Here is a 12379-nt window from a genome sequence, read left to right as displayed (position 1 = left end):
TGTATTTTTTCATTGAAAAAAAAACCCCTACACATGGCATACATTCACACACAAAATTAATAATAGAAGTAGAATAATGGATGCACATCCTACATATCAGTGATTTAACAGCTAATTATACCCCCGCAACAAAGTTAGGGGGGTATACTGGAATCAGGTTGTCCGTCCGTCCGTCCGTCCGTCCGTCCGTCCGTCTGTAGACGCATTTTTTCCGGACAACTCCTAAACCGATGGGCCAATTCCGATGAAACTTCACACAAATATTAATGATCATGTGAAGATGTGCATGCCACTTTTTTTTTTTTTTTTAAATTATGGTTGTTATGGCAACTGGTCACTATAAACAGGTTTTCTGATAAGAACCATAACTTTAAGATTGTCCGGACAACTCTTCCTAAACTAAATGGCCAATTTCAATGAAACTTCACACAAATATAGAGGACCATGTGTAGATGTGCATGCCACTTTCTTTTTTTTTCAAAATTATGGTTGCTATGGCAACTGGTCACTATAAAAAAGTTTTCCGATGAGAACCATAACTTTATGCTTGTCCGGACAACTCCTCCTAAACCGAAGGGCTGATTTCAATGAAACTTCACACAAATATAGAGGACCATGGGTAGATGTGCATGCCACTTTCTTTTTCTCAAAATTATGGTTGTTATGGCAACTGGTCACTATATTACTGGGTTATCTTAGTTAGCCTCTAATTAACAGTTCCAATTCACAATTGACTCGTGCAGATTGCGGGGGTATTAGTCAGCCATCCTGGCGACAGTTCTAGTTGTAAACACACTTCTGGCATGCAGAGACTGATATTTTGAAGGGAGAAAAAGAAACATTTTGAAAATTACAATAAGACCCCTACATTTTGTTGATGTCCTAATGCAAATTAAGGAGTAGCAATGAGAATGAGTTAAATTCACAAGTCTACTGAACAGTCAATCATCTTCCCAAATCCAGGAATAGTAAAATGATCTTAGGACCACCTGGAACAAATGAAACATGGAGTTGTGATGTTATCTGACATCCTACTTTTGCATCCATTAACTGTTCTGTAATTTTTCAAACAACTTTCTCATTAAAGCCTACTCATCAAATTTGACTTGGAACATTCTTAAGTGGTAAGGATTTGAAATTGTACAGTATGTTGTTTTTTTTTATTTGAAAATATTTTATTGTTATAAACAAATGGATCGGGCACAAGTTATTTCAACTTAGAAAAGCCCTCTCCACAAATATATGTTACAGAAAGTGTGATAACGACACAAAATGTACATTGATTTATATAGAAAGATAGCAATAGTTGGGAGGAAAAGGGACAGATGTAGAGATATCAGGGTGAGAAGATGAAAATTGCTACTTTTAATAAATTTACTAAATTAAATGTTCATGAATAACGTACACAAATTATTAATTGTTAAGCCAGAGTAATAATATATAATACGTGGCACTATCTAGCTACACATTCAAAACATGTCACTTATCGATTGTATGGGTGATGACTGCATGGTCTGTGCTTGTCTAAAAAATAATGTACATAAAGAGCAGAATTGGACTCTGCTTCTATTGCTGGTTGTTGCACTCACCCTCTTAAGTTACACTATACTACAGATGGTGGTTACATACAGTCTGGTGTGTCTTCAGGGTCAAATGTTTTGTTGAAGGTTTCTGCCTTTTGACAAAAAAAAAGGGGCCCAATGGGCCCGAATCACTCACCTGCTATCCAGTGATCCTTTTTATACATAAACATAATTAAAAACAGGTGTATCAGAGACCAAACATAAGATCTCAGGGTCTCGCAGTTTTTGGAAAAGGTGTCTTTTAAATATTTTGGCCAATTTAACTCTTTCTGAACTTAAATTATGGTCCCAGGTCATTCATTTGAACAAACTTCCTATCCTTCATCCTATCATGCTACAGACCCAATATCAAGTCCCTTGGTCTCTTGTTTATTGAGAAGTTGTTTTATGATTTTAGCCAATTTAACCCCTGTGACCTTCAATATAGGTCAAGGTCATTCATTTGAACAAAATTGGTAGCCCATCACTCAAGCATGCTACAGACCCAATATCAAGTACATGTGTGTATTGGTTATTTAGAAAAAGTTGTTTAAATAGTTTAGCCTATTTGACCTCTATGACCTTGAATGTAAGTCAAGGTCATTAATTTGAATAAACTTGGTTGCTCATCACCCCAGCATACTCCAGAGCCAATATCAAGTCCCTGGGCCTCTTGGTTATTCAGAAGAAGTTGCTTTAAAGATTTTAGCCTATTTGACCCCTGTGACCTTGAATGTATGTCAAGGCCATTTATTTAAACAATTTTTTGTAGCCCTTCACCCCAGCATGCTACAGACCCAATATGAAGTCCCTGAGCCTCTTGGTTATTGAAAAGAAGTTGCTTAAAAGATTTTAGCCTATTTCACCCCTGTGACCTTGAATGTAAGTCAAGGTCATTCATTTGAACAAAATTGGTAGCCCTTCACCCAAGCATGCTACAGACCCAATATGAAGTCTCTGGGCCTCTGGTTATTGAAAAGAAGTTGTTTAAATGGAAAAGTGAACTTGACACTGGATGGCTTTACTGCAGAGGAGAGGCCATCAACAGCACCAAAGACTAAAAGTTTAATCATAGTTAATCAAAAGCCCTTCAGACTGACAGCTGGGCTGAGCTGATCACGTTGGTAACCAGAGCATTCATCTACAGTTTGGATGCTAGGTTTGTGTTAGTCTTTGGAAAATACATTGTATAAACCTTTGAAAGTTCCTATTATCATTACCATATTGCATACTTTTGTTTTTTGTCAAACCTTGAATATCAAATACAAATATTATTTAAAGATGCTGCATTGCCTGACAGCATATACACTGCTTCTCAGCAAATATGCACAAAATTGAAAATATAGTATAGAAATACAGTGTAGATGTAATCAACACCAACAAAATTTAATGAAAAAATAACAGCATCATGATATAATATACTGATCCCTTAAAAAATCGGAATGTTACATTCAAAATGTTGAGGTGGAGCATGATAGATTTTATTTGGGATACAATTGTTAATCCACTTTAAATTTAAAAGATAGAATTAGAAGCTAAAGTTTTTGGTGTATAGGGCAAAATATTTAACTTTTAGTATTGTATAATAAATGTATACAGTTTAATCATGTTTTCAACAGATCATATATTATTCTTTGTCAGAGATGTATAGGATCTTCAAATACAGTATCACAATATGAACTTTGAAGGAGATATCTTAGAACTTCAACAAATATAAACATCAGTGTACTAAGAAAAGGTTTTTACATGATAATTCCAAAAGCTGACAATGACTTTTTTTACCTAAATTTTACTTAACAGTAGAACCTTGGTACATATATGTGTAGACCTACAGACTGCAGTCTTAGTGGGGAAAAACGTTGATTGACGTGCTGCAAGTACTTCATTCATACACATTGCCTCAGCTACATTTTGGATATTTTGGACATGGAAATGGATGGAGTTTTGTAATGTTTCTAGACAGTTTTTCCCAAAAAACTTGACAGGTTCACATATTACATAGTACAGGATAACACACGTAAGATAATGATTTATCTTCTATGAAATGAGAATACTGTGCACGTCCTATGAACACTGAAAAAAGTATGTGATATTTTTTAATGAAAACAACAATTTTCACTTTTGCCAACATTCCCATTTATTTATCCACTATTAACGTCGATGAATAACCAATTAATTTTGTGTGACAATGGGCCAGTTCATTTATGCGGACAAACCTGTTCATCAGTTTTTAAATGTAATATTTCAAACATATCTTGACAGACCTGCAAATGTTAATACAGGCCTTGTGAGTCTTTGTCAAGGCTCGTCTGAAAACAATATAAAATCGCCAGGTCCGTATCTATTTCATAAACGAACAACACCGGTCAAACTGGACCACTTAACCATTTGGATCGCAAAAACGAAAAAGGACAATGTCTCGCAAGCATTCGCCATCCTGATCCCGCCTCTGGTGTGTCTTGACACAGACGACCCGGCTACCTGTACACGTGTGTTGCCATTCAGACCAAACGTTCGTCCAAACGTTCGTCGGCTAGTCAATTTTTCTCAAATTTTCATACTAAAGTTTTTTGCCAATTACTGATCAATACGTCATTTATTGATATCAACTAGTTGGCATTCATATAATAATTGTATCTTCTTTTAGGATTCCGTCATTATATTTGATGATATTGAATATTTATACAGGCTTAATATGTCATGATCCACCTTAAACATAGGTCTACTTATATCATAATAATAATAATATTTATTCAGGTAAAGCATACACAGTACAATAGAATCACATATACAATATTTCCATATTTTCTTAATTTCATAATAGATAAAAATGAGTGATTAATGAATAGTATCACAAATATTGTTGAATATCACAGTTAACATAAGTATCATGTTATATATTGCACATTACTGTTATAGAGTAAATTTGCTTTACCTAGGAGATTGCCCATAAAAGCCGATGTACAGCTTAATTATTTCCAATGGGGTCCTCGAGTAAACGAATTTTAATCATAATTATTTATTTATCATATTAAAAATTTGTCAAAATGTATAGCCATTAAAAGTGTAGGTATGAAATACACTTTTTAATAAAAGTAGTGCAGGCCGAGTTTTTCAACGGTTGGGAATACCCCTATAGCTACCAGCGAGATCTTCTCAACATGCACACTCGATCATGTCTAGCATAGATCACGTACATGTGTGTCTGATTCGATTTCTTACCTTATTCTCATTGACAGTACAAGTAAACGATGCACTACGATTAGAATTGCTAATCAATATAAAACAAAAAATACCAGAACATCGTATCGAAAAACAATTTCACTGCTAATCAATGTCTCGGCGTTTTGTTTATGTTCTGGTCAACCATGTGTAATGGTTTTGTTGTATCACGTGACCCCAGTTTCCATGACGTAACAAGAAGTTGTGACGTTGACCAACCGGGTTCTGCTTGGCAACCAATCCTCCATTCTTGTCTTGAAAATAGCAACAGAGTGTGGGGTAAACGTAGCAGAAACACACTGAAATTGGATAAAATCGTGTTTTTTTCAAGTGATAAACATGTTGAGGAAGATGTGGGAAATATTTATCTCGACAAACGTGGAAGATTAGATGGAGAAAAACTGCAGTGGAAGGAACATAACCGGAGGGAAGTATCATTAGTATGACGACTCGGGTAAATCATAGAATGAATCCACCGGCAGCTCATCCCTATAGCCTGCCCCCGTTAACATCCCAGACAGTAGGTGGGGGAGTTCAAAGTGCTGGATTGAAAGTGCAACAACTTTATAACGATGATCACGGAAAACACCAAAAACATCACGTCGGAACAGCCGACGAAACGCGGTCCCTACCCAATCCCCGTCCTAGCTCGAGTGCAGGCAGCAATACGAGTAATAAGGGGGGATCAGCTGTAGGTAAAAGGAATAGACTGACCCCAGAAACGGCTATGAAGCAGTATATGACCAAACTGACCTCATTTGAGCACCACGAAATCTTCAATTTCCCAAACATCTTTTTTGTTGGTCCTAACGCGAAGAAAAGGCAAGGGGTCGTTGGGGGTGCAAATAACAACGGTTACGACGATGAACAGGGATCTTACATGCAGGTACCCCATGACCACATTTCCTACCGATATGAAGTGTTGAAGGTGATTGGCAAAGGAAGCTTTGGCCAGGTGGTGAAAGTGTATGATCATAAGGCACATGATCATGTAGCCCTAAAAATGGTTAGGAATGAAAAGCGATTCCACAGACAGGCACAAGAGGAAATTCGTATTCTGGAGCACCTTAAGAAGCAGGATAAGGACAATGCCTTTAACATTGTACATATTTATGAGCATTTCGTATTCAGAAATCATATATGTATAACCTTTGAACTTCTCAGTATGAACTTGTATGAACTCATCAAGAAAAACAAATTCCAGGGATTTAGCTTGCAACTTGTCCGCAAGTTTGCACACTCAATATTGCAATGCTTAGATGCATTGTACAAGAACCGTATCATACACTGTGATCTCAAACCAGAGAACATTCTTCTCAAACAACAGGGCCGTAGCGGTATAAAGGTAATAGACTTTGGTTCAAGCTGTTATGAACACCAGCGGATCTATACATATATCCAATCAAGGTTCTATCGCGCACCAGAGGTGATTCTAGGGGCCAAGTATGGAATGCCTATTGATATGTGGAGTTTGGGTTGCATTTTGGCAGAATTACTAACCGGTTACCCACTATTCCCTGGAGAAGATGAGGGTGATCAACTGGCCTGTATCATTGAATTACAGAACATGCCACCCCAAAAATTTCTAGATAGCGCTAAACGCTCTAGAAATTTCATCAGCTCTAAAGGATACCCTCGTTACTGCACAGTCACAACTTTGCCAGATGGTTCAACAACTTTACAGGGTGGAAGATCAAGGCGAGGAAAAACGAGGGGAAAACCTGGGAGCAAAGATTTTGTCACTGCACTAAAGGGATGTGATGATTTAATGTTCATAGATTTCCTGAAGCGTTGTTTAGACTGGGAGCCATCTGCTAGAATAACACCTAGTCAAGCCCTACGCCACCAATGGCTGCGACGTAGATTACCTAAACCACCACCCCAAAATGATACCAGATCAGATTCTGCATCGCGTCGGAAATCCACTGCCAACACTAGTGCAGTGTACCCAGGTAGTAAGCTGGCCAGTGGAAGCTCCAGTAGAGGAAAGACAGGTGCTCCTGTATCCTTAGTAGAAACTGAGATAGCGCGAACAAAACTGCCACAAATACCAACCTTATAGGGATTATTGTTGTGTGATTACTCAAATGCAAGACATACTCTCCATGCCGTCCAATGGATAATGATGAGAATTCTTCAAAAGTGATCATATGATATTGTACACGTGTATTTGAATGATGTGTTGTATTTTATCCTGTCCAATATTACTTCTTATTTACACAAAATGTGGTGGAATGATGTTCTGTGAAGTTATTATACAACATAAAAGCCAAATCTTTGTTCTATGTGGAATACAGATGCAACGACACCTTAAGTTTAGGGATGGCTGCTTAGATTTGAGGAATGTACTGGATTGTGTAAGAAAAGGGAGATAATACATGCACACCATGGAACATATAAACTGAAACGGATTGTAATGTGTACTTGTGCAGTATAGGGCTAGGCAGTCAGGAGTTACAGTTTGCATGTTGGTTTTGAAATGCATTCTGCAAGGTTAAAATGCCTTTCTATTCAAGGAAAATTCTATAACCAGCATGGCAGAGAAAAGTTTACATATACATTTTGTGCTACTGTTCTATACCACCAAATTTTGTGGACAAGAAATTGCACAAGATCCTTGTGCATTACAATTTGAGCATCACTGTGATGGAATTTTTTACAATGTGTTTTCTAAGTCGTTTTAATCCCCTTTTTGAGAGAGAGCGAGAGCGAATATTCTGATTTTCTGTTAGATTATATTATTATTCACCATTTGTACTGTCATTGTTACAGTATTATAAGTATTCCATCTGCAATAACTGGGATATCATATCGATACATAAGTGTAGCTTTATCATTTCCACTTATGAGCAGAAGCAACAAAACCATTCTGATGCATATTTCTGATTTTCCCCCCTTTCATTTTTTTCTGCTTAAATTTTGCCAGCAATGAAATATAAAAGTTATGTTGGCAGTGTTTTTTGTATAGTGAAATCTCTATATATGTCATTTATGGTTAGTAAGTACCTTACTTTATAGTTCATAGTGAAGCTGATTTTTTTTCCACATGAGTTCAAGTATCCATTTTATGTTGTGCCTTTTTAAGATGTTTTACTGAAAGTCAGCTTATTACCTCATATTTCTGATTCATACAAGATTTTGAATGCAAGATTTTAGATAGCAGTTCAGTTTTTGTGGATATGCACAATATTTAAAATTGATGTTGCAGAAATTAGAATTGTTGGCTTTGAAAGCATTGATTTATATTTTTTCATTATATTACTTAGGCATTTCTTGTTTGAATATATACAATCAACCACTCAAAATGTTCCAAACCTTGAAATCGCCTACCGTTGATATGCTAACCCGTGCAAATTGATGTGCTGGTATCTTGTTTTGTGTTTTCATTTTTTTTTTTCTGATTTCTTATAACTTGAAAGAATTAATTAATTCAAGTCGCTGTAGACAAAACAGAAAGTTTTTACCAACTTTTTCCTTAGAATTAGAAAGATTGCAGTTGATTATTTTCAGAAGGGGGAAAGTTTGGAATGTGAACTAGCTGTACTTTGTTAGTTTTGTCTTTGTTGCCCACAATGTGTGTTAATTTATGTTAAGAAGCTGCACACCATTTCTCTGCCTTTGAATGTTGATAAGATAAGCCTGCTGTTAGTGTAACATATATTTCCTTGATTAATGTGCCATCTACTATTTATTATCTGTAATGTGCTTATAACAAAGTTTGCTCCTTAAAAGTGAATATTTTTTACCAAACTGTTTCAGTTAGTTTGTAAAATTATATTTTTTTCAAAAAAATATTACAATGTAATAATATGATTTTAGTATAATAAAATGTTTAATATTAAATGAGTGATGAGTATTGTAGAAAATATTTAAGAGAGCTTGTTTTTTAAAAATCAAACTTTCTAATCTAATCGGGTTTTTTTACCTAGACATCAAAACATTCATTTGCAAATCCAAATCACAAACTTCTGCTGTTTGATGTTATTAAGTGATAACACTAAATTGGAAGTTGGAGAATCTTTGAACCAGGGGTAGACTAGTACTATTGTGCTTTTGTAGGAAACTCAACCAAAGGACATTTGTAATGTTTTTTTCTGCATGCATGAATAAGGCTCACTGCTGGAATTAACTGGGGGTTACCAGGGTTGGATGGGGTATACTTTCATGACAGTTGTGGCATATTTTTTGTTAGTGATAGATACTAAGGGACATCTCTTAGTGTGTGCAAAAATTTTATACTTTTATCATAAATGACAATATCCTGAATTTTTATGTATACATGTACATATTGGTGTAATGAAATTAGAGAACTGCTTTGTGTTAAATTAGTTGATAAGACATGCACATCATGGGAAAAACAATGGGACATCTATAAATAGATATATACAGCATCCATTATTTCCAAAGGCAGCATTTTTATCTCTCTCTCCCCCCCCCCCCCCCCCCCCCCCCCCCCCCTTTTTTTTTTCTTTTCTTTTTCTTTTTAGTAGGACTTTAATTTGCTGATTGGAATTTCTATCTAATATTATGCACTAGGCTGTGTATGAATACATGAAGCATATGTAATCAATAGGAAATTAAATGAAGCAAATCAAGACTTAATCTGCAGTATGGTTCAATTTGTATGGTGTACACATATATATGGAAATTCTCTACTGATGGTGGCATTGCTTCAGTGAACAATGAGAATGGTTTGCTAAACAAATATCTTGTGTTTATTATGCTACTACTAAAGCCTCCATCCTCCCACTCATTGGAGTAGTATATCCAAACTGGAAGAAAACAATAGGGCAAATCTTGAGTTATGTCACTGCAATACAGCTAAGAGGGAAATAATCAATGAATGTGATCAATGTACATCAGGAAACTGCTGGTGCTACAACTGTAACAGAGACCAAGCATGGTACCAATATTACAAATCTCCTGTGCCTAGTCTGGTACAATCTCTAGCCAAATCTTGCATACGTAGCGTGTCTAATCTTTTTCACAGTGGAAAACATTCACTAAATTTTGGATTGTTATAAAAGTTAAGTTTTAACGATTATAAATACTAGTGCTTTTCAACCAAGATTTGCATTCAGTTTTAGTTGAAGAAAAAAAAATCCTTTTTAAAAAATTTATTAACTTTGAACAGTTACTTTTATAATGAATTGCTGTATGTTTGTTATTATCAAGGTTGTTTTTCTATGCTGAATTTTATTTTCGACAGGATTTTGGAATAAGGAAACAATGTAAATGTGGGATCTTTTATTTAAAAAATGAAATATGAGACAGTATACAAGCTTTAAAAGCTTTGCTCAAGGATCAAATTTAATTTTTACCATTTATGTGAACTAGCTATACTGTACAATCTGATATTCTTGCACACAGTACTCTCAATGAATTGGTTTGTGATCGAACAATATGTTTGTATAGATAATGAGTTCTCACTATTAATGATTTTCATTCTTTCATACCTACAATAGAAGAGCTCACTCTGCAAGAAAATCATAAATATATCATTGTTTTAACTTGAGCATAATATGTTGTTTTGATCTTTCATTAATAATGCATCATTGTATTGGATTTAAATTTACTTTCTACATGTATATGCATTATCAATGCTCCATGAAACTATCGGATTATTAAAATAGTTTAAGCATTTTATGATACAATCTTGGGGATTCCATTATTTGTAGATCACTGTTTGTAAATTTTCTTTTCCTGAAGTTATTCATGAATTCAAGATTTCTGATGAATTGGTACACATATTTTTCAAGTACTGTATGAAAAATGATCAAACCTGAATGGTTGTGAATTCAAATTAAGACAAAATCTTGTGTAAATTAAAATAAAAAATTTAAAAGTTTTAGCTATAATTTATTATTAATTGTGAACAAATTCATTGTATTTGTAATTATATCATGATTTATTTTTATTCTTTTGTATAAATTTATTACTGTAATATGATTTTTAACCATTACCACTGTTCTTTAATATTTTCAATTTTTGTATATAACCGTTTCCCTGTCTTATCATCATCATTGTCCTCAGTCTTGCACATTGTGCAAACATTATTATATTATTATACTCTTTATCATGTCTGCCAAGTTTCTGTACAGTTTTAAAACCAGAGAGAATGTGATAGCTTGCATTTTAAAAATGCAGCTTTATGTAGAAAATCTCTTCAAAAGATTTATACAGATATGAACTTCTTAACCCACTGACAAGTTTTATTACAAAAATAGACTGTATCAATTATTTTTAACTGAAGTGTAATTGAACAATGTATATTAAAGATGACACAGGTTCCATGTGATATATTTGTTGTGTTTTAATTTTTCACTGGGTAATTCATTTGATGTGAATTGCCTTGGCATCTGGATCGTAAAGCAATTCTACACATGAACATTGAGATAGAAACTAAGATGTCAGTCGTGTCATAATTATCAAAAATACATTTTACTTGAATACCTAGTCTAATTGATGTATTTATTTTGGACTTTAATTTTGTTTCAAAGAACTTCTGAAACATTGAATCAGAATATAGCTGTGTTTGTGAGGTCAATGAAGTTGCACTGACCTTTAATTTATGGTCGAAGCATTGGGATCCTGTTCGAAGATTACATGTACAGCTTTGTTGCTTAAATGCTTGAGATCCTGGTGGCCAAGCCACCATATAACCACAAGCATACTATTAGTAGACATGGAAGAGATTAATAGAATCTTTCATTCCCTTGAAGTTTTGGGTGAGACAGGGGATCTGAACCTGAGGGGGAAAATTCTTAAGGTGATTTGCTGAGTACTTGGCAGTTTATAATTAAGAATAGAGGGTTGACATCCCCTGCTGTTTGGCACTTTAAGAATCCTCCTCAGGTTGACAGCCCCCATCTCATTCCAAAGGGAGTAAATGATATTTTTTCTGTTATCTTTCACAGGGTTGTCTCCTGTTTTACCTGTTTCTCTGTCAACCCCTAGGGCATGGCAGATAGCATGTGCCGACAAGATATACAGTCTCTTCAACAGTGCAATGATTCCACAATAACAATAAAATGTTGTTATCAGATGGCGAGCTTTTCAAATTACCCTATGTCTAAGGTGTGTGGTCCGTCTGTCCTCGGTCTCTACACAATCCTTGTTATCTTTATTTCTTGAAAAGTACTGGAAGGATATTTCTCACAACTTCACGTAGATTCAAATTCCTTTTGGTCAGGAAAACAAAATGGCCAACAGGAAGCCATTTGGGATTTTGACAGTTGAAAGTACTGGAGGAATATTTCTCAAATTTCCCATGTAGGTTTTTCTTGGTCCCTAGTTGTGTCCATTCAATTTTGAGTTTGATTATTTGCATTCCCCTTGGTCCCTAGTTCAGGAAACTAAATGGCTGACTGGAAGCTTTCTTGGATTTTGACAGTTGACGTTAGTTATAAAGGGATATTTTTCATACTTCACATGTACCAGGTTCCTCTTGGTCTCTAGTTATGCCAATTCAAGTTTGATTCTGATCGGGTAAACAAAATGGTCAACAGGCAGCCATCTTGGAATTTGACATTTGAAGATTCTTATCACTTTTTTCGAAAAATATGGGAGGAATATTGCTAATTTGCTAATTCTAA

General features: G+C 35.1%; 1 protein-coding gene across 1 annotated transcript; it reads left to right on the top strand.

Annotated features, from left to right (window-relative positions):
- The first annotated feature begins 4989 nt into the window (after window positions 1-4989).
- Window positions 4990-11082, top strand: LOC117331795 (dual specificity tyrosine-phosphorylation-regulated kinase 2-like). The gene has a single exon (XM_033890683.1). The coding sequence runs from the start codon at window positions 5227-5229 to the stop codon at window positions 6844-6846; it is 1620 nt and encodes a 539-aa protein (XP_033746574.1). The 5' UTR covers window positions 4990-5226; the 3' UTR covers window positions 6847-11082.
- Window positions 11083-12379: the final 1297 nt, after the last annotated feature.

Source organism: Pecten maximus, chromosome 7 (genome assembly GCF_902652985.1).
Source record: "Pecten maximus chromosome 7, xPecMax1.1, whole genome shotgun sequence".
Lineage (NCBI taxonomy): Eukaryota > Metazoa > Mollusca > Bivalvia > Pectinida > Pectinidae > Pecten > Pecten maximus.
Note: the sequence above shows the minus strand (reverse complement) of the source record. Positions and strands in the feature narration are given on the sequence as shown.